This window comes from Carcharodon carcharias, chromosome 15, assembly GCF_017639515.1.
Source record: "Carcharodon carcharias isolate sCarCar2 chromosome 15, sCarCar2.pri, whole genome shotgun sequence".
NCBI classification, from domain to species: Eukaryota; Metazoa; Chordata; class Chondrichthyes; order Lamniformes; family Lamnidae; genus Carcharodon; species Carcharodon carcharias.
In genome coordinates, this window is record NC_054481.1 from 11,109,726 (window position 1) to 11,133,365 (window position 23,640).

Below are 23,640 nucleotides of genomic sequence, written 5' to 3' on the forward strand. Positions count from 1 at the left end.
ATAAATATTTACTGGTTTTAAATTCTTCAGCTTCCTGAGGCAGCTTTCAACCTTCAGGGAGCTTTCATTCCGCGCTCCCCCACGCTGGTGCTTACACCAGCACCCGCCCCCACCTCGGCAGTGCTGAGCATTTCAGCGCACATTTAACCAATTAACGGCCAGCCAGCGTGAAATTGCAGTCGGGGGCCAATCGTAGGCGGTTGTCCATTCTTCGGCCACTCCCAGATCCGCCAATCGTAGCTGCACGTCTAGCTAAAAATCCTGCCCGTGGATTTTACTTTTTACCATGCAGTGCATTTGTAGCAAAACTATTTTGAAAATGGAAATTCATATTCTATGAGGAAAAATTGTATGAGGAGTCTGAAAGATATAAAGGTTTAAAGTGAGCTGGTTAGTAGTAATTTTCTTCCGGCCCTGGTTTTTCAAGGCTATGGCCATGGTGCAGAATGTCACTGGTGGAGGACACATTTTGGGAAATTTGTCCCAAACCCTGTGTCACCATTTTGCTGCACAAAGCATGTTGTGATCTTAATGGCAAAATTACACTGTACTTGAGCCTCAATGGTCTGAATTATTTGTTTTAAATTGGTCCCAAACCAAATCTGTATTTGTGGACGAAGGTCCAGCCCAGCACTCATATCACCTTTATCAGCAGGTCTATGAGAAGCTCTGGAACCTGGCTCACTTAAGTAAGCAGCTTTATTAAAAGGAGATTGTTGTTTGTGTGTATTGTTCATTAGTACATCTGTAAATCTATTCTGTCTCATTTTGCTCTGTTTATTGGTTGGCTTTGCTGGGTGGTTGACATGCTTTGTGTTTTAGACCAACGCTTTCCTTCAATATTTTTTATTACCTGTTTAAGTAGAGTCATGCAGAGTGGTGAAGGGGTGGGGCAGGTGGGGTGGGGGATGCTTTCCCATGGTACTGCATGGTTTAATTGAGGCTCAATGGCTAACAAAGGCAGCCACCAGCATTCTGGGACCCAGATTTATTGGCCTTTTCATACATACTTAGACATGGGCCAGAATTTTCTGTCCCTGCTGGGGTCGGGCATCATGGCGGGAGTGAGCAGAGAATATGACAGGAAGGCCAAAAATCGGTTTTACGGTGTCATGAAACCAGTTTGTGATCATCCGCTCCACCCATCAATGGCAGGCTGCCTTTCCCACTGCCACATGTCGGGAACATCATTTTAATACATCTGCATATAATTATAAGCCCTGTTCGCCAGAATCATTCCGCCACATTGGATCATCCGGACACAGCGGTGGGAAAACATGCAGCCTAGAACACCTCTTGACAAGTATGATGTGCAGTAGTCGGGGCTTAGCCGTTAGGGCCTTGCTCACATTGCAGATATCCGAAGAGCAGAAGATGTTGGAGCCCCACAGCTACCGGACCCTGGAGGAACACATGCATCACATGCTGGGCGGATTTATATGGACATGGCTCCGCCGCAATGCAGCTCACGGGAGGTGGAAGGTCACCATTGATGTCTGGGGTCTGCTTCAGAACGTCAGTGACTTGGCCATGATCTGCTGCGGATGATCGTCGAGCGGGTGGAGAGGAAGGTGTAGGCTTGACTGGGAGAGGAAGGTGTACTGGGTGCCTGGGGGGGGTGGGGGGGGGCTAAGTTTGGGAGGAGGGCAACGATGGTGTCAAGGGGGTGATGTTGGGAGTGGCGTACGATGGTGTTGGGTGGCGTTGAAGTTGGAGGGAGGGAGTACGGGGAGAGGAGGGTGCAAGGGGGAGAATGAGGCAGATGAGGAGATGTGTGTAAGGAGTTAGGAAGGGTAAGGGAAGGAGTTCAGAGGTGGGAAGGAATTCGGAGGGCGGCAGGGCTTCAGAGGGAGGAAGGAGTTCAGAGGGTGACAGGTGACAGGAGTCCAAGGGGAGGAAGGACTCCAGGGGGAGGAAAGAGTTCGGAGAGGGCAAGGAGTCTGGGGAGAGGAGGTAGTTGGAGGGAGGATGGAGTCCAGGTGGAGAAAGGAGTCGGGGGGAGGGGGAGGAGGGAGTAATGGTGGAGGAAGGAGTAAGATGGGGCTGATGTCCAGGTGAACGTGTAAGGAACGTGTCTTTGGAGTCAATGGCTGCCTCCTGGGGACCGAAATGAGGGTGGGCATTGTAGGAGGAACGGTGGGAATGAGAGAGGGCAGAGTGAGCCGGTAGGGTAGGAGGGTGAGGGTGTGACGATAGCGGTAGAAGGGACAGTGAGAGTGGTTGGTGGGAACTCAGAGGCAGACACGGACCCTGGGGGTGGGGAGGAGGAAGTCGAGGTGGTCATTGTGGATGGGGGTGGGATTCTTGAGAAGATAGGCAACGTGGACATTCACCTGGAAATCCTGGAAAGAAAAGGGTTCTGGTTGGCAGGTGATGATAGGGAGGTGGAAGGTGATGCCAGTTGGGCCAACAGTGATGGGGGGAAGGGACATGGGTGACTGGGAGAGAGGAAAAGACAGGGGAGCCGACAATATACTTAACAGATACCATGCTTCTGAAATTGAAAGTGAGAGGGCCCTCGTGTTGGGTGGGCACAGGCGCTACATTGGAGTGCAGTCAATGGGTGGGTGGGGATACAGATCAGCTCAGATGGACAACTGAAGGAGAACCCCAACAAGCAGCATCGAAAATGTTTGGGACGTTGAGATAAGTGTGATGGAGGAAGGCTCTGTGTGTGTGAGACAATGCTTGTACAAGTCTCCGAAAGGCCCTGTCACACACAATTCTCCCTCCAGAATCACTCCTGAGCCGGCTGCGTGCAGCTGAACTGCTATTGTGTGGGGGCGATGCAGGGGGAGGACTTGCGAAGCCTGTAAATGAAGCTGAAAGACACCATTACACTTTACTCAGTGAAAGGGTATATACTCTCAGATTATAAAGTGACAAGATGTGTTCACCCACTTGTGATCAGAAATTCTTAACTTTTCTAGGCCCACCACTTCTTCTAGGTGCTGCCCTGACATCTGCAGGAGGGGTGCAGACAGCCTGTGCAATGGTTGGCCTTGTTGCCTCTGATGTGAGTCCTCTGGAAGCCCCAGTTTGCTTTGTCTGTCCTCCTGTGGGCTGGCTGCTCCCTCTACGGTGATGGAGGACAAGGTTGAGGGGCTCACAGGCAAAGGGGATTCAGAGGGAGCAAATAGCCTTTGAGATCCCTGAGTGGATGTCCCAGGGGTGTCCAGCTGCTACTCCTCCTCCCTTCAGGTACCTGAGGGCCCCGGCCTGAATCCTTGAGGAGAAGGAGCACCTGAGGGGTAAGTCGAGGTGCCCAGTTTCCCTCTTGCGTGGCCACTGTAGGAACTCACCCATGGCTACCGCAATGGCATTCAGATCTGTGCACCTCTCCACATTCTGCTGGACCACAGTCTCCATGGCGTCCACCATCCTTCCCATGGACACCTCCATGCGTGCACATATGGGCAGCACTTTATCAGAGAGCAGGCGGACACACTCCTCTGACTCTCATGCCATTCTGTTGAGGGCTTCCAATAGCTCCGTGTATTTCCCCACCTTCTGCTGACTCTCCACGATGAGTGGGAAGGCCAAGTCTAAATGTCCGTCATCTGACTCGGACGTCACAGATACCTCTTCCCCAAGAGTCCTGCGAGTGCCGGGGAGCTTGGCTGAACCTGCCTCCTCCTGCTATGGACACGTTACCACCAGATTGTGAGCCCGTGCTTGCTCTAGATCTAGTTCCCACTGAGGTGTGTCTCTCTGCACTGATGGAGGGTGTGGTAAGCACTGTGATGGGTCTTCCAGGCTGCTTATTTCCAGCTCTTCAATGGAAGAGTTGTCCTCTTGGCTGGAGGTGCTGACCTGGATGAAGCTGATAGATTGGCTGGCTGAGGGTGTCGGTCACTTAGGAGAACTCCATGTGAACCAAAGTATAGTAATTACTTCATGGCAGCAGAGTCAAAAGCAGGAAAGAGAGCACTCACTGTTGCATTGAGAGAGGGATCACGTGGGATCCTCACATAGGTGTTTGCCACCGATCTCACCATCACCGCAAGCACGGTCCACGTCTTCACCAGTCAGCGCAATGGCATACTCCTCAAAGTGAGTGAGGGGTTCAATGTGGACCACTCCATCTCCGGTCTGGGACCTCTTCCTGCTGTTGTGAGCCAGCTTCTCCTGCATGAAAACAGATGGAGAGAGTGTGAGCAGGGTGCATGGCACTTCGTGGAATGTTAGTGTGGTGAGTGGAGCCAAGGACGGGATGAAGATGCGAGCTCCAGAGGATATGATCCTGACGGAGATGTGAGGGTGTGTGTGTGAGTTAGTGGTGTTGTTCCTTGAGGTGTGAGATCCCTGTGGATGTGTGATGGGTTTGTGAGTCTGTGAGCTGGGAGTGATGAGAAGAGTGACTTATCCTGGCGGGAGGGATGAGACCATTCGACCTCTTCCTGCACTGGGTGGCTGTCCTCTTTTGCAGGGCATTGGTGCTGACACCACTGCTACTGCCTCCCAAGCTGGATTGGTGACCTTGCTTGTTGGTCCCTGCCCAGAGTGGGGTAGAGGACATTGCGGACGGCCTCCACTGCATCCAGTAGGTGATTGAGGGAGACATTGCTAAATCTAGGGGCAGCATGTTTCCTCCCTTTGGCAGCCATCAGTTCTCAGAAACTTCCCATCCTTTAAATATGATGTCTAGTTTACTGAAGGCCTGAGGTGATGGTGGGCGGGTAAATGAGAGGACACCCCAGCAGCGACCTGGCATGTTTCCTGGGAATGCATAATTAATAACACAGGAATGGGACAAATTGGCATGAAAAGCTGCCATTGCGGCCGACGGGTAAAATGTCCTTTTTTCCCGCTTGCTACCCCACTTAGAGCAAATCTGGGATGATTCCGCCAATGGAAGCAGATTTAATAATAATTTGGGAAAGGGAATTGGGTATGTGCCTGAAAAGTAAAAGAAAATGCCAGGCTACGGAGAAAGAGCAGGGGAGTGGGACTGATTGGATAGGTCTTTCAAAGGCCCAGCACAGGCACATTTGGCAAAATGGCCTCCTGTGCTTTGTGATTTTATGACTCTGTGACAAAGGAGGCCTGTCTTGGCCACTTTTACTTAACCAGACAGACTGTCATTGAGATGTACCATCTGCTGCTGGAAGATCTGCAGAACAATAGCTGGAACTGGAAGCTTTTCCCATAAAACTGAAGGCTATGTTAACTTTTGTGGACTTCATGCTATCACATGCATCTAAGGGGACATCTGCCATGTAAGGCAGCCGATAGTGCACACTGGAACCAAGCTGGTGACACAATGTCAGGCTTGCATTTGTAAGTGGCTGTACCTTCATCACTTGCCCTGTGGCAGGGAGGCATCAGCTGGACAGAATGCAGAGCTTTCAGGGGATGACAGGTTTCCCTTCAGTGCAAAGTGCCAATGATGGTATTATGCGGGTATCTGGGCTCCCCATTGTAACTACGTTGTCTACATGACTAGGAAGGCTTTGCATTCAAGTTATGTTCAAATGATATCTGACCCCAGAAGCATAACTATGCACAACAATGGTACTATTATGTATAAGACAAGAGATGACTGGCATTGTGTTACGTATAAAGCAATGGTGACTGGCATTATGTTTTATATGTATATATATATATATAAATATACAGTAGATATCTAAGTGTGTTAAATGCTCATTTTTGTTGCAAACTTCAGCTCATACAAATCTTTGCTGCCCATATCATATCCTGCACCAATTTTTTTCACTCATCACCCCTATGTTGGCTGATTGACATTAGATCCCAGATCCCCAATGTCTAAAGTTTAAAATTCTTACCCTTGTGTTTAAATTTCCTCATGCCTTCACACCTCCATATCTCTATGCAGCCATAATCCAGGCTGAACCAGGTAATTTATTTTAAAAAAAAATTTTTTTTAATTCATTGGTTGTGGATGTCACTGGCTGGGTCAGCATTTATTGCCCATCCCTAATTTAAAAAAAAAAAATAATTCATTGGATGTGGGTGTCACTGGCTGGGTCAGCATTTATTGCCCATCCCTAATTGCCCTTGTTCAGGGAGCATTTAAGAGTGAACCACATTGCTGTGGGTGTGGCGGTGTCTGCTGGCACTCTCAAGGCCTTCCGTGCCCGGTGGGCACCGCGGGGACTGGGGTGTTTTGTTGACCCCTTTAATCACATTTTGATTTAAAGTTTGTAAGGTTCCTTTAAATTTTGTTCTTGGTTTTACAGCTGACCTGAATTAGGGGCTGTGCCTGACTTATCCCAATTTATTTGATTTGGTTTAATTGGTTTCAATTAAAAGATTATTGCTGTGGGTGTGGAGTCACATGTAGGCCACACCAGGTAAGGACAGCAGATTTCTTTCCCTAAAGAATATTAGTAAACCAGATGGGTTTTACAACAATCAGCAATGGTTTCATGGTTATCATTAGACATTTTAATTTATTGTTTTAATTCCAGGTTTTTATTGAATTTAAATGCCACCATCTGCCGTGGTGGGATTCAAACCTGGGTCCCCAGAGCATTACCCTGGGTCTCTGTATTACTAGTCCAGCAACAATATCACCACACCATCACCTCCCCTATACCCTGCAACACAATTGATGCTAAATGTGCCAGAACTCACCGGCACTAGGACTGAAACAGGCTCAGGTTGAGAACAATATTTATGACAAAATCATGGAGATTAGCCCTTTCTCTTTCATAAAACAAACTCTTAAGCTCTGAATAGATCCAGTTTAATATACAGAATACTTTGGCTTTATCGAGGTTTTACCACATATTTATTTTTATCATTGCATCTTCATAGAACTCTGTCCTTCTGCTGCTGGGATCTCAGTCTGAATACAAACCAAATCAATGGGAGTCTCCTCTCTGTCTCTGCCAACTGTTTTAAACAAATTCAGGTAAATAGATTGAACAATCTTGATCCAGTCCCAGATAGCACCAATTGGTAATATCCCTCTGAGGAGCCACAAAGAATAGAAATATCACATTGCTCTGCTCAGGTTCATTCTGAAACATCTTTGGGGATGATTTTGTCTGGTTGCTAAGTGCAACTTGTTAAACGCAAATTGTGTCTGGAAAAGGTTGATTGAGTTCCTCAATGAAATAACGGAGAAAGCTGATGAAGTGTATATGGACTTTGATAAAGTGCCACGCAATAGCAAAGTGGAAGCTCATTGGTACGAAATTGGCTAAGAAACAGAAAACAGAATAGTGGTGAATAGTTATTTTTCAGCATGGAGGGACAGTCATGTCTCCTAAGGGACAATATTACAACTACTGTTCTTTTTTAATCAATAGTATTGACATATAATCGGATACATAGGAAAGATTTGCAGAGCTATGGGGAGAAAATGACTAATTGGATAGCTCTTTAAAAGAGCTGGCACGGGCATGATGGGCTGAATGGTCTCTTTTATTGTGATATGATTCCATCTAACAACATTGTAAGCAGAGCAGGAAGATATCCTATGTTCACCATTACGAGTGAAATCATAAAAATATATATTAGAATTTGTTTGTTACGTTGTTAGCAGTAGTGAATATAAGAAATCTTTTTTTTATATTGTTGCTAGATGCCAACCACAGGAAATCTTCCTCAAATCCCCAATTCTGTGCACTGCACTTTAGGGAAAACATGAAAGCATTATACAGGATATAGCAAAAAATTATGAAAATGGTTCCAGGGATGAGGGACTTCACTTCTGAGCAGAGATTGAAAAAGTTGGGGATATTCTCCGTAAAGCAGAGAAGGTTGAGAGGAGATTTGTTAGAGGTGCTCAAAATCACTAGTGGTTTAGACAAAATAGATTGAGAGAAACTGTTCCCAATGGTGGAAGGGGTCAAGAGGACACAGATTTCACATGATTGGCAAAAGAATCAAAGGCGACATGAGGAAAGACTTTATTTTTATGCAACGAGTGGCTTGAATCTGGGATAAACTCTCTGAAAGGGCAGTGGAGGCAGATTCAGTCATAGCTTTCAAAAGGGAAAACTGGATAAGCACCTGAAGGGAAAGATTTGCAGGGCTATTGGGGGAGGATTGGGGAATGAGATTAGCTAAATTGTTCCTCTGGAGAGTGGGCTGAATGGCCTTCTTCTGCGCTATAAGCTTTCTGTGATTCTATATTATGAGAAAGAGGAGAGAGATTATTAACCTGGACCCAGCCTAAGGTTAATTGTCCTCCGCTACAATTTTTTGGCCTGTGAAGGAAGGCAGAAAGAAGGTGAGCAGCTGAGCAGCAGTTTTGACTATGTGGGCTGCTTTTGGATAGGAAGGGGTGTACCTATTTTAGGGGATCCCTTGTGCCCATCGGGGCACCACCTCCAAGATGGTACCCCCCCCTCCCCCACTTTTTGCCTCCCTCCTAGCCTCTCTAACACAACCCTCACCCCTCTCACGCCCAAAACCCCCTTCCTTGCTGCAGTCTTGTAGCCTGGATCCCTGGACTTATCTGAAGTCTGGTCTCCATCTTCACTTCTTCTTGGGGACTGGTTGTAGTCCCAGCCATGGCCACTACTGTCTTTTGGTGCTGTCCTAAGTCCCTTGGCTATTTAAGGCCACTCCCTTGGCGTACTATCACAGTGGGCCAGCAGGATTTTGTGTTGGTGAAGTGTCGATTGACTTTTAGGTCAGTTTGGGGGGGTAGTGGTATGTGATCTGTCCCCCTGTAAAATCCACCCTCCCTATTTTCCTCTCCACAAATGCTGCCGGACCTGTTGATTGTTTCCAGCATTTTCTGTTTTTATTTCTGCGAATACCTCTTCCTAGTGTTGATGGGGAAATTGGCCACTCTGCCTAATCTGTCCTCTGGCTCATTTTTCTTTATGCTTTGGTGAAGAGCTTTTTAATGTTAAAGATTCTGTGCAAATGCAAGTCCTTATGTTGAATGAATTAATGGGAAAAACTATTCTCTTCCACATCCTAAATACTTCTCGCCTGTAGTCATCAGAATATTGGAGGAAAGTTTCGGTATTAAATTAATTTTTGGAGATTGAATTTACCCTTCAAAAACATTTTTTTAAAAATTGCTTATCATATAAACAACAACACTACTTGTCAATGCCACCTTATTAAAAAATGTCCAATTGCTTCCATATATGCTTCCAATTTTTTCTGACCTGGAGAGTTTCTGAGTTAGTCAGACTGAGACATTGATATGTGCTGTCAATGATCTTCAATGAATCACATGAATCATATACATGGGAAACTGAAGGTGTGCCGAAGGCAAATCGAGAATTGGGATGGGGTGGCGGATGACAGTGGGATTCATTTAATCTGTCATGCGATGTCATTATTTAACCTTCATTGTCTCTGATTAATATGTTTTTACATGGATATTCCCCATGTGTTCTGCGGAATATTGATGATTGCACAGTGTTCAGCACCATTTGTGACCCCCTCAGATACTGAAGTAGTCCATGTCTGTATGCAGCAAGACCTGGACAACATTTAAACTTGGGCTTATAAGTGGTAAGTAACATTCATACCACGCAAGTGCCAAGCAAAGATCATCTCCAACAACAGAGAATCTCACGATCTCCCCTTGACATTCAAAGGCATTACCATCACTGAATCTCCCTCAATCAAAATCCTGTGCGTTACCATTGACCAGAAACTGAACTGGGCTAACCAAATAAATACTGTGGCTATAAGAGCAGCTCAGACGTTGGGAATCCTGCGGCAAGTAACTCACCTCCTGACTCCCCGAAGCCTGTCCACCACCCAGAAGGCACAAGTCAAAAGTGTGTTGTAATACTCTGCACTTGCCTGGATGAGTGAAACTCCAACAACACTCAAGAAGCTCAACACCATCCAGGACAAAGCAGCTTGCTTGACTGGCATCCCATCCACCACCTTAAACATTCATTCCCTCCACCATTGACACACAGTAGCAGCAGTGTGTACCATCTACAATTCATCAAAGCTCCTTTGACAGCACCTTCCAAACCCATGACCTCTACCACCTAGAAGGACAAGGGAAGCAGATGCATGGGAAGTTGCACCTGCAAGTTTCCCTCCAAGTCACACGCCATCCCAACCTAGAACTATGTCGCCGTTCCTATATTGTCACTGGGCCAAAATCCTGGAACTCCATTCCTAACACCACAGGGACTGCAATGGTTCAAGAAGGCAGCTCATCACCACCTTCTCAAGGGCAATTAGGGATGAGCAATAAATGTTGGCCTCGTCAGCGACACCCACATCCCATGAACAAACCAAAAAAGAATGAGGCTGGGTATTTAGGTGGTGGCCTGAAATTCATTTTTCTGATGGGAGGCGTAACATTAAAGTGCAAGTGGATAAACATATAGTTGAAGCCTGCAGGACGTCCACCTTCAGGCTGACTTCAGGCGTCTCTGTCAGGTATGTTCTTCTCATACCAAATCTGGGCCCGAATGCTGTGACTATGTTCTTCCCTGGTTATGAAGAACTTTGACACGTTCTGTAAGGCGGTATATAAATGCAAGTTTGTGCCTTTCAGCCAGTACCATCCATCTGCATGGCTCAATTCCTTCAGCACGTGGTATTTAAATAATAAACTCTCACTCCTGTCTTCCTGATGCAGTTTTAAATGGCCTCTGCCCTGTATCAGGTTGGGCTCTCTCCTGTGTTTAAGCCAGCACTGAGAGTCTTGGTAGGAGTTGGAGAGAAAGTTGTTCAAAAGGCTGGAGGAGTGTCAGCTGACACAAAAAGCTGTTAGGAATGCATTGGTTGATGTTGTTGGGCACAGTTTTTATAATTATATAGAGTATTCACTGGTATGCAAGGTATCCAAGAACTCCTTCAATCCATTTTAACTAAAAACACCCCACCCTCAATCATCAATCTCATCTATTTAGCCTGAGGATCAGCCATGGCTCGGGAGTCTGAAAAGACAATGGCCATAACTGTTTGTGTTGGGTCTATAGGCTTTGTGTCACTGATTTGCACTTCAAAATTTAAAAACAATCTATTCATTGGTAAACCAGTTCCTAAAGAAATGCTGCAGGCTGGAGGCTCATATATCAATAAATTACATATGTGAGTGGCAGTGTCAAGCCTGCCACATACCCTGGAGGTGTACCTTACTGTTGGTTAAGGGGAATTAGTGCTTGAGGTGTTCTTTGCATCTGCAGAGACACCATCCCTGCCAGAGGGTTTGTGCTCCTAATGTCTAGCAGATGACATGCCAGCCCCTCACCCTCGTAAGCATTGTGCCAGTCTGAAACATGGATGAGATTCCTGGGCTCAGGCACATCACATGTCCATCTGGTGCAAACTGTATTTGCTGTCATTTTTTACATTTTTCTTTTTGGGGAAAAGAGGAAATTAAACCTATGGGGGCAGAATTGGCAGACTGGTTCCCATCAGCCACCTTCCCCATATAATGAATTTGGAACTTCTGGCCTTGCAGTCTCCTTCGACTGCTGATGTTGTTTGGTTCCAGGCATATGAAAGAGCATTGTTTAATCCCTTTGAAGCTGAATCCGTTTCTAATTCCTGAACTGAATCCTTTTTTTGGCAACTGCACAATCTTAATTTATGGATAAAGCTTGTCAGTGCCTGATTCTGTGTGCTTTTAGAAATTCATCCCATTGAGCCCCTGAAACAGTAAAATTGCATCTATAATGAAGCCATGCTATAATTACAGTCAGTCAAAGCTCTCTGGCTTGGCAACAAACTATGAATCACCTGGCCTGAGCTGAGAATATGTAGGTATAAAGGCGAGTATGTTGTCATTAGGATACCATCTTAACAGTTACACAGAGTGTTTTTTTGCCTTAATCCTTTTTTTTAAACCAAAATTGCTTAAACAATCATTGCTAAAGATATCACCTGAGAACTGAGAGCTACTGGGGGCCAAATGAATATCAGTGAGGATGCAGTCATTAACATGGAATGCTGCAACCTTTATAGCCTTGATGTCCGTTAGCTCAGCTCCTTCAGTGTATTCCATTGGACAGTAAATCTTCTCAAAGCTGTCAACATTTGCAATGAGATCTAAGATCACAAGCATGAGGCAGAATACAAATCCATTTAAATATATGAGTGATGTGAAATGGGTGATATTTCTAAACCTAAATAAGCAAGCCGTTTTGCGAATGAATGAGATTTGACATGTTTGCAATAAACAGAAATGATTAAAGGTGTCCAAACCAGAATCGTGTATAACAATAATATACATAGTTATAAATTAAGCTAGTTTTGTAATGGCAGGAAACCATTATGCAACAAGATGTTCTCTATGAATTCCTGAATTTAACATTGGACTCTTAAAAATTGAGCATGTGAGTGTGAAAGAATGCTTTGCAGGATTCATGTTGTCCCTATGGCCTAGAATTTCCTCAAAATGAATTATACCTCTGGTGCCCAAAATGTGTGTCTACAGTGGGTGTTACACATGGATTTCCTGGGTCTACTCATATTTGCGTTGTCAATGGTACAAAACATGGAGGTCAAGTGTGAACAGTGGACTAAATTTTTCAGCAGCAGACTAGGAGGTGGAGTGGGCAGGTTGGGGAGAGAACGACAGGTAAGAGACAAAACAGCGCTGGGCTTTTTCACTTCACGGGCTGTCTTAGCAACACTTTTCTTTCTCTTCTAATAGAAGTAATAGAACATGAGGAAACATATTTTCTCGACTGCCTTTGCATTCGAGAGACTGTTTTCTGGGGTTTTTTCTGTATCAAATTCACCTTTTAATGCGCACAGGTCCTTATCCTGACTCTCACTTCCTCACCAGCAGAACTGGCCAAATGGGATGTTGCAGGGGTGGCTGGGTGAGGAGTGGTGATAATGGCGAGTTTACTCCCACCGAGTGTAAGTAACCTGCTGGATTTAAGACCAGTGTTCCAAGGCCAGAGCTATGCAGGGTGAAATTGGGCGTGCGCAAGGATGACAGACATACTGTCAAAACCTTTCGCCTGGCACTCATCAGGACAGAATCGCAAGAATACCAAATCTCAAAGGGAACACCAATTTGAGGGTGCTGATTGATCGGCAAGTGGATTGGTTGGCAAGTGGACTCTGATTGGTAGAGGCCACTTGCCAACCAATCCACTTGCTGATCAATCAGGACCCTCAAATTGGTGTTCCCTTTGAGATTTGGTATTCTTGTGATTCTGTCCTGAGGAGACCAAGATGGAAAGCTTTAACAACATGTCTCTTTTATCAGCAATAGTATGCTTCCACTATTATACAAAATTCCTGATATTCAATCCTATTGAAGCCAATGGAACTAAATATGGGGCAGGACATGTGCCAGGTGGTGCACCAATGCAGTGTCACCAACTTTTCAACCCCACTTAGGTTGGAACTCTCTCCCTAACATCACTGTGGGTCTACCTGCACAAGATGGACTGCAGTGGTTCAAATCTAGGGCAATTTGGGATGGGCAACAAATGCTGGCCTTGCCTGCGATGTTCACATCCCATGAAAGAATGAAAAAAAAATCCAGTTTTACTCTCCCTCTTTCATGTCAGAGGTACAATGGGAGGGGACTCTCAGCTCCCATTGGACACAGGGATCTCACTGGATGTCAACCCGGTATTCAGAGACTGGATCACTTGTCTCTTCCCACCTAGACAATACTTTTACATTATATTTGTTCAGAATTATGACTTCTAGAGCATCACCTGTGCCAAGAGAGCGGCAGGTCCAAGACCCGTCCAGTAGAAGAACACAAAACCTTAACTGATGCAGCCTTCTTCAAAGATCTTGATGGCATGAGACACATATTCCTGGATAAATACCCACCAAATCTGCCAGGGATCTAACTAGTGCTGCCTGGAGGGAAGTAGAACAGCCCCAGGACGGCAGAGCATACCACAAAAAGTTCAACAATCTCACCAGGGCTGTCAAGGTAATACACTAGGCACTCTTTCCTTTTCTCCCCTGCCTTACCTTGGGCACCAAAACACTCTTCACGCTCTTAAAGCAGCACTTGCACAGCTAAGTTTTCATACTTGGTTTATGGGTGACTCTAACTCTATATCCTGCACTATGGTTACAATGTCCTTAACACCAATAACTAGCCTCTGCAACTCAAAAACTCTTCCTCTATTTTGCCAGCTTCATACCTGCACATCACTCCATCTCCCCTATGCCAACAGGCGCACATACCTCACTGCTAGCCTTGCCCTCATTTACTTTATTTTCTTGCAAGACAAATTGGCACACTATTCACGCCAAAGGCAGGCCACCAGAGTGGGCATGTCCACCTTTAAACCTTCACCCACTTTGAGGCGAAGGCTATGGAGCTAATGGGCACTCACTCTGACTTCTGCATTTAACTCCTGTGCAATGCTAAGTGAGTGGGAAACCCCTGCAAAAAGACAATTGACTGTGTTTTTGACCATGGATTCTGACTTTAACTATACCAGTGCACAGGTTTTCTGTGCCCTCTGAAACTTTCTGGGTTTAACAAGGTGAACAGATAGCAGGGATTGACAGAGCTGACCAATTGACATTGTGGAGAACTTTTAAGTATTGAGATCTAAAAGTGTTTCTTTGTCTAGCGAAAGGCAATTTTACTCAGAGTGTGCTTTCACTGTTTTGGAAGTGCCTTCAGGCACTTTGGAAACCATTTCTGCTACCTTAGACTTTTGTGCCCTTGATCTGCACTTCCCAGTTGTCATCTTTCACAGTCGCATTGGAGCAGCTCATGCAGCTTTGCTGAGGAAAGAGAGGTGCAGCACCAGTAACGCCACCAGAAGCAGCAGCAGCAGCCTTCTCCTCAGCTATCATCTGCTCCCTGGAACAGAGATGATAAGCACAGAGCTCCACCTCTCAAGAGGTGATACACTCAACACAGGGGTGGTGGAGCAGCTCTCTGGCTGTGACCAGTGCCTCAGGATGCTCAGACTTCCGCAGCAGGTCATTCATGACATCTGCAACCTCCTGGAACAAGACTTTCTTCCAACTGGACCAGGTGGGCATGCATTGCCAGTGGCAGCCAAGGCCACAACAGACTGAATTTCTTGGCTCCAATACCTCTGAGGGATCTACTGGCAACATGACACAATCTGCTATGTACTAGTGCATCTCCCAGGTGACCAATGTCATATTTGCCAGGGATGCCTGAGTGGACGAGTTCAGACATAGAGAGCTCTCAGATTTGGCTCTGGCTGAATTTCAACAGGTACAATAGAGTCATAGATCGCACCCATGTGGCAATCAAGACCCTTAGATTAATCGGCAACATTTGTCAATTAGAAGGGATTCCACTCCAGTCATGTTTAACTAGAATAACTATAAATAAAAATAATAAAATAAATAAAAGTATACATTGTTGTTGTTGATATGCAACCATGAAGATTATCATGCGTGTCTGTGCAAGATAGCCAAGAAGCTGCCACGATGCCTTTAATACTGCACCAGTCAAGTCTTCCCCAGATCTTCATGCCTCCTTGCAGAGTCAGCAGGTGGCCTTTTGGAAATAAGGACCACCCTTTAAGCATATGGCTGATGAGCCTTACCACTGATTTACAGGTGAGATAGAAGTGAAACCACATGAGCACAAGGACACTCATTGAGATGGCAATTGGGATGCTGAAGATGCAATTCAGGTACCCAGACTGATCTGGAGTTTCAGTAATCAGCAGCAAGAATGTCCAGAATGATAATGATACCCTGCACCTTGCACAACATAGAGCTACAGAGAGGGATGGCCAGCAAGAGAAGTAAGGTGAGGAACACACTGCAACTTCAGAAAGAGAGGAGGAGGAACAGGACGAGGGGAAGCCTGATGCGGCCAGGGTTCCTGCAGCCCCTCAACTCACTGCCAGGGTTGCTTGGGAAAGCTTCTTATGGGTATGATTCAGCTAATCCATGGCTCTGCAACCAGATGGTACACAAATGCTGAACCCATTGGACAACTCTGGCCCCCTCTAACACAAAGCATCCCCATAGTCAATAATCCAGCTATCCCACTGATACCCTTCCTCTTTTCTTGAGGCTGATGGCCACTTTGGAGGTGAGAGGCAACTACAGAGCTGACTGAACAATGGGGACACAAAATATACTTTATGGTGAAGAAACATTGACAATAAAAAGTGACAAAAGTGCACTTTCAAAAACATCTATGTGATTTCCCATGTCAAACTACAAAATCTTTCTCTATCCATTCCTATTACTCCTACGGGGTGCTACCTCTTTAGCAGTGCTCAGGGAAGACTGTTTGTTCCCCTGCTCTGAGAGCTGAAATGCCTGTGCTGAGATCCTCCAGGGTTTGGATCCTCTGAAGATCCCAACAAATACTGCCCCACCTGCACCTGTGCAGAGGCAGACTCAGTCATTGGGGCAGGAAGTAGCATGTGGAGCCCTGACTGGGCCCTGACTGTGGGGCAGGGGTTGCAAGGGGAGAGGAGTGGAAGTACTTTCAGCAGAGTCCCACTTCTATGTGCCCTTTCTCCATCTTCCATCTCATGGCCCACCTACACTTCCCTAATAGCACAAACTATATTTGAGTAAGGCTCTGAACAGCCAATGTGAAGCTTTCCCCATCCTATTCAAAGTGGCAGACTTAGTGTGAACACCATTGGTGAGGGACAGCATACACTCAGTTGCTCCATACAGATTACCTCTTTTTCCATGGAGGTGGACTTCAGTGCAAAGACCTGAGACATCATGAGGCTCACATAGAGATGGACTCCTCCAATCTCTTTCCAGTTGTGCACACTGCTTCTGGAGAGACTTACAGAACCTTACATGTTTTCTGTTGCCGCTCCAGAATAGTCTTCTTCATCAGTAACATCAATGACCAAGGCTCAGCTAAGCAGAGCTTGGAGGATCCTTTGCCAATTCTGTAACCAGGTGTCTGGGAGACCTCCGTATCTCCATCACTATGTATTCTCCACTGTGCTGATCATCTTCTCCAGCTGTCACGGCAAAATGAATCGATGACCATACCCCACTGGATCTCTCCCTCTCCCTGGTAATCTGCGCTGTTTCTGCGAAAGAGAAAGATTTATGAGTGTGAGAAATGGAATATGTGGAGTGGACAGAAGGACATTTGTGGAGGGTGATTGTGAGGGCTGGGTGTGAGATGACAAAAGGATGAAGGTGAGTGTCAATCTGGTCAGCTGGGAGGTGCCTCGAAAGAGATGAATGAGTGGAGTGGCAAGGTGGTTTGAGGAGCACTGTGCAGGAGAAGGCTGGGGACTTCAGAGTTAAGGAGTTGGCATTTGTTTGGGAATGCCACTTACCTTTCCTGCCTTAATGAGGTCATTGAGCCTCTTGTGGCACTGTATCCACGAATGAGGGAATACACTCTTGCTGGTCACCTCCTCAGTCACTTGCAGCCCTGCCTGCTTGGCTTCAGAGGCTGGTCTCTTCCTCTCATTTGATGTGAACAATATTTCTCATGTCTCCAGGGATGCCTCAAAGAAACTTCCCATATTGAGAATCTATCAGTAAAGTTGCTGTCTCTCTTGCTCCCTCTCTCTCTCTCTCTTTTGCAGAATGGATTCATTCTGTCACCCCTCAGGTTGTGGGTTACAATCACACACTCAGCTTCAATTGGTTGAGAAGCCAGGAATCAGGATGGTAATGCTGTAGATCCATTGGAGAACCATGGCAAAATCCACTTGGGTTCCTGACCTACTGCTGACCTCCCCCACTGTAAGCAGGCCCAATCATTAAAATTCAGCCTAACTCTATTAGGAGTCAAGGAATGCAATAGTCCATGCTGATAAATCAGTTAACAAAAGCTAATGGAATTCTATGTTTTATCTCAATTTGCATAGCAATGAGGTAATGAAGACCTTATATTGTATGTGCAATTGTACCCCACACTATAAGAAGAATTTTGATGTAGAGTATCATGGAGAGTACCATGCTGATTCACTGGGATGCTGCTTGGTATGAAGAAATGCAAACATAAAAGATGGCTTGAGAAATTGGTGCTCTTCGTCCTGAAGAAAAGTAATATTGGACTCAAAATATTAACTCTGCTTCTCTCTCCACAGATGTTGCCAGACCTGCTGAGTTTTTCCAAAACTTTCCGTTTTCATTTGAGAAACTGGGTCTTTTTTGTTAGGACAACGCAGGTTCCAGGGTGATACAATATTGATGAAAGTATGGGACAGGGTAGTTAGAAGACTCACAATAGTTCTTGTTTCTAGCAGTTGAAAGGTCAAGAATGAAAGGCTAGGGATAAAGGATTAAGTTTAGAGTACTTGAGACAGGGAGCAGGGAAAAACTCCTTTGCACAGGGAGTTGTGAGGCTGCAAATTCACTTCCAAAGTTAACAGGCAAGACAAAATCCAGGTCAAGATTAAATATTACATCATATAGGTGGAAGAAATAAAAATATTTGAATGAATTTGGGAACGTGGTGGGTAATTGTGAGTTGCTCACATGGAGGTAAACACTAACATAGACTGCTCGGGCTGAATAGACTGTTTCTGTGCTGTAGCTTCTTAATATTTCTATGTCTTTTGATAATAATTTCTAGTGTATTGACCTCTGATTTTGGTTTGCCTGCAGTGAATTTGAGAAATGTCTACACATAGCTCCAGTGACATCAAGCCTCCCTGCATGCCTAGGAACGGACTAGTCAAGATTCCAGCCCAGTCCAATGGATTAGGATCAGCGAGTATCACCAAAGGAACCCCTGCCGCTAAAAACCGACTGTGCCAGTCCTCTTCTATTCCAACAGTGCTACCACCACCTCTACCTAACCACAGTGAGCTGGCTTCATTAGCACAGGCAGCGCACGTGCCTTCCTCATCTCTGTGCGGAGTGACTGACACTATTCCACTGGTGGAACCAAACTCTAACAAGACCTTGCCAAGTACATGCCAGCCATCAGGGTCCAAAAGAAAACTATCGATCTCTTCAATGGAAGGACAATTGCCTATATTGGATGAGAAGATCATCAATCGACTCTTCTGGTACTTTTCCTCTTGTGAGAGATGTGTTTTGGCACAGGTGTGTAAAGTATGGAGAAAGGTCTTGTATCAGGTCAAGTTCTGGGAAGGCATCACACCCATCCTTCATGCAAAGGAGCTGTATAATATCCTTCTCAATGGAGAAAAGGAGTTTGTCAATCTGCAAGGATTTGCTATCCGTGGCTTTGATTCTTTCTGCCTGATTGGAGTCTCTGATCTGGACATTTGCGAGTTTATAGATAACTACCCTCTGTCCAAGAAAGGTGTGAGATCTGTGAGCCTGAAAAGATCGACCATCACTGATGCAGGACTTGAGGTGAGATGGCAATATTCCTATTATTATTGACCCCTGATACTCTGGTAATCTTTCCCCCTGCAATCTCACAAATCTGGACTAAGATCCTCATTTCCTTTGGTTTAGTCCCCCCATGGGCCAAATATGGAGTGAGTCATATAAATCATTATCCTGAAAATAGACAGTAACTACTCATCAAAGGCAATCTCCAGGTTTCCACCTCCTTGAATATTGGCACATTATCCATTTGGTCATGACTTGTTTTGTAGTGGCAGGGGGAGGGTGGGATAGGGGTGGGTGTAGAGTGGGGGAGGGTGAAAAGCACGTTCCGGAGAGATACACACAACAAATAAAAACACTAAAACTTTACTCGTGGTTGAAACATTTTTTTCTGTTTGCAGTAAGTATGTTTATCTTAAAATTGATTATCCTGAGCTGCCCTCTACTCGGGAGCAGTTTGGAAATTAACTTTTAAACAACAGAACTATCCCAGCATGAAACAAGCACTGAAGATGCTATCATGGACTTTGCTGCAGATAAATGCTTAGGGCAAACATTACAACAATATTTTTAGGTCCTGATTTTAATTCCAGGATTTGGGTGAGTGACCTGTAGCCAAAAACAGACCCAGGATATTTTAACTCTGAGGCTTCATTATAATCTGACTGGCAGGTTTCCCACTGAACTGGCTGACCAAAGACACATCACTTCCGGGGAGAAATTTCCCACGGATCAGCCAGAAGTCTATTTAAAGCAGGAATGAGCCTCGTAAAGAGAGGTTGCTTCCCTTGTGACTGCTTTCATTTCCAAGGTGCTGGAAAAAGATCCTCCTTTGCACTGAGTCACAGACCCAGCTCCTCAGAAGCCTCCGTGGACTTACGTGTGGAAGAGAGAGTCCCCCAGCAATACCAGTTGTCAAATACTGTATCCATAAAGCATGGAGAGGGATTTCAGTGGTCATGAGCTCCAAGCTTGTCATTCCCAGAACCTGGATACAGTGGAGGAAGCATATCACTGACTTTCGGGAGTAGCAAGAGTGAGTACTACTTTTCATTACCTACACTCTCTCCACAACACATGGCAACAGTCCTTCACACACCTCTCCTAACATCATCAATAATTTCCTGCCCTGTGTCACATTCTTCACCACCCAGCACAGGGCCACAGACCAATACAATCTCTCATTGTATGCATACACACACTCACTTCTTGATTCCTTCACACCAACCTTCACAACAGCCTTCTCTACTTATTGTCTACGCCTTGGACAATCACCAACTTCAATCATGATTTCTTCCTTACTTCCCACTCTGCAAACTTGCAGCCCATTCAACACCACCTCACCCTGTTTACCTCTTATGTCTCTGCACAGCCCTGTATCTCTCCATTCTCCTTTTTATTGATCACTCATTATCTCTCCCACACACTCTCTCTCTCTCTCTCTCTGCAGGGAAAATGGTTTTGGGAACAAGGCTGGAGGCCCAGTGACTTCATGATCCTGGAGCAGCAACCTATGGAAATCTGTGGGTCTGGCAGAGCTGTGTGCAATAGGCATATTGATATGAGGAGTTGCACTGAACAGAGTCTCTGATAATTACCTGTACCTCATTCACTAGGCCCTGGAGAAATACATATTGAACCAGCTTCAACACATTAAGTTACATTGTGAATGTGCATGTCTTCTGCAACTGTGAGGCCTCCCAATGCCACCCTAAATATTGTCCCTTTTCTCTTTCCTCCAGGTCCTTTTCAACAGCCAGAACCCACAAAGATACAACCTCAGAGGAGGAGAATTTTTCCAAGCAGTCAACATCATGCACTCCATCCCACCTGAGCAGCAACACAGAGATTGGCACTCTGACTAGGTTAGAAAGTGAGTTAGGGTGGTCTGCATGTGGTGATGCATTTAGCACTAATGCACAGAAATGGGTTCTAGTGGCAGGAACAGTCCAAGAGACACCTTGCTGAATTGTGAGGTCCTCTCCTGGTTCTGCATTGAAAAGTAGTCTGCTTGCCTTATTTGAAAGGTTGTATGAGATTCTGAAGGTCCAGTCAAGGAGTTTCACCTCCACAGCTGAACTTGTGGAGGACTCTGTTTCTGACCTGAATGTTGCCATCTCAAATGGCAACAAGACTGCAATCTAACTAGAAGAGTATGGCCATCTCCAGAGAGGCTCACAGCAGAGTCCATGTTTGCATGTTTTGCAGCTTCCGTGGAAACTCAAGCCTTGTAGATTGTGGAGTCAAGTCCGTGCTCCACCTGGGATAGATAGGCATTTGTCTTACAGAGGCAGACACCTGTCTTGGAGACATTGGTGAAAAAGTGGACAGGGGTCGAGAGATCATTCATCTTCTGTACTTTTCCCTCCTGCAGATAAGTAGCAGTGATGGGCCCATCCCCATGGGAGGAACAGTGGGGTAAGGGGAATGGGACATGTTGCTCCCTCTCAGGATGTCAGCATGTTTGAACCCTCGCCTCCGCCTCAATCAATATCCAATACGGTACCAGAAAGCCAGCTGGGCCAGGCTGCTCTGGCAGAAGTCAAAGTGCTGCCAACTGCAGTTGTGCCCTCTTGGGCTCAAGCAGCCAGGAATCAATGGCCATGAGCATCTCAAAGGCCCACAATTGAACAGCAGCAACTCTGCACCAGCTCTGATGAAGCCATTATAGTGTGGAGAGCAGAGAGAGGAAATCTTCTGTTAAGAAAAGCACTATAGGCTGAGGACTTCAATGCCAATAGTTCAATCTCCTGTTTGTAAATAAATTCAACACCTTTTCACATTTGGGAGATTGGTGTATTGTTTTTCATTCCAGCTAGTTAGTTTGCATGGTCAGTATGGCACTGTAGTATAGCTGGGCAGAATGGTTTGACAGTTATTTCAAACAGAATGAAGCAAGTAGTTGAAAAGGTTAAGAAGAATTGATAATGCAGAGGTTTTTTTGCCACCTTCAGATAAGGGGGTTGAGCAGGTCAACAAGAACATAGAAGGTCAGCTGCTCCCAAGCCTTTCTAGCTGCCAGATGTTCTGCTGCCTCTCCTTCAGATTCTCCCTCACCCAATTGTTCCTCATTGGATGAGGCCTCTTGCTGTTTCTGTACTCCTCCAACACCAATCCTCATTGCATTGCCATGTTGTGCAGAGTGAAGCATTCCACTTTGATACAACCCACTTTGTGGCATAACTCAAGGAGTCCGCGGGCAGATATAGGAACTGGAATCTTCAGGTGCCAGTCCTGTGTTCAAGGATGTTCCTGGTGGTCCCAGGTATTACACCTGAGATGCTCAGATATGGTGGAGTTCTGGAGAGGCACCAGGTGTGGAAGGGGTATCTTGTGTCCCTTTGATATTCCTGGAGGGGTAGAATAGTGGGGGAATAGACAAATGTCTCAGGATAAAGGCGTAATGCCAGCCAGCATACTTGTATTATCCTTTAGCAGTGATCACACAAAAGAAAAAAGGGAAGTCTTCATTTTCTATAGTGCTTTTCACAATCTCAGGAATTCCCATAACACTTTCATAGCCAATTAATTATTATTTGACTTGTGATCACCATTGTAATGAGGGAAATGTAATGATAGCCTATCGTGATCGTTTGGGTCTGGAATGTACCGCCTGGAATTATGGTGGAGGCAGGTTCAATCAAGGCATTCAAGAGGGCATTAGATGATTATTTGAATAGTAACTATGTGCAAGGGTATGGGGAAAAGACAGGGCAATGGCTCTAGGTCATAGTGCTCATTTGGAGAGCTGGTGCAGACATGATGGGCAGAATGACCTCCTTCTGTGCTGTTAAAATTCTGTGATTCTATGGAGAAAAGCCCTTAGTTTGCCCTCTGGTATTCTGATAGCCACATGAATGGTCAATGATGCCAGTACCCAAGGGAAACCAGTCACTATAGCAAACCCCAGAGCACCCTCATTATGCTGTTAGTGTCCATTGGAAAATAATGTACTGATTGCCTCTGGTTAAGAGGAGTTGGTGACCTGCTTAATGCAGCTGTACACTGCAGACTGGGAGATATGGGTGATGTTGCTAATAACAGCCTGGAAGGAGGCCGAGGTGAAAAAATACAAGGTGTGAAGCTACTTTCAGAGCCACTGACAAAAGGTGAGTCCTTGATCCAGCAGGCTGCAGGTCCTGGTGTACTTACTGCTGCTCTGAGATGTGTGTTAAAGTGACTTTTAGCCGAAAGACCCTGTGGGTTAGGTAAGGTCCTACAAGCAGCCCTCCACACCTGTTGTTTTCTACCAGGCTAAACTACTGCTGTTCTTCATCCAATTGTTCCTCCATCCAGAATAAGGGAGCAAAATTGACTTAATCAGAGTGGGTATGGCAAAGAAATCAAAGCTCTGACATGCTTTCTACTAATCAGAAAAGCACAACAATCCTAATAATCCAAATGACTTCAAGTGAGTACCCCTATAAATTCTTCTTCCAGTCCTGAGAAGGGCAGAGAGTAGTACCAAGGCCCTGAAGATATCATGGGACCCCA

General features: G+C 45.6%; 1 protein-coding gene across 2 annotated transcripts in view; it reads left to right on the top strand.

Moving 5' to 3' along the window:
- fbxl16 (F-box and leucine-rich repeat protein 16) overlaps positions 1–23,640 on the top strand; it is a 172,066-nt gene that overhangs the window by 19,362 nt on the left and 129,064 nt on the right. For both annotated transcript variants that reach the window (XM_041206642.1, XM_041206643.1), the window contains exon 2: positions 18,448–19,167. In XM_041206642.1, coding sequence (XP_041062576.1) covers positions 18,460–19,167 — 708 coding nt within the window. In that variant the 5' untranslated portion in view covers positions 18,448–18,459. The remainder of the gene's footprint in view (positions 1–18,447; positions 19,168–23,640) is intronic.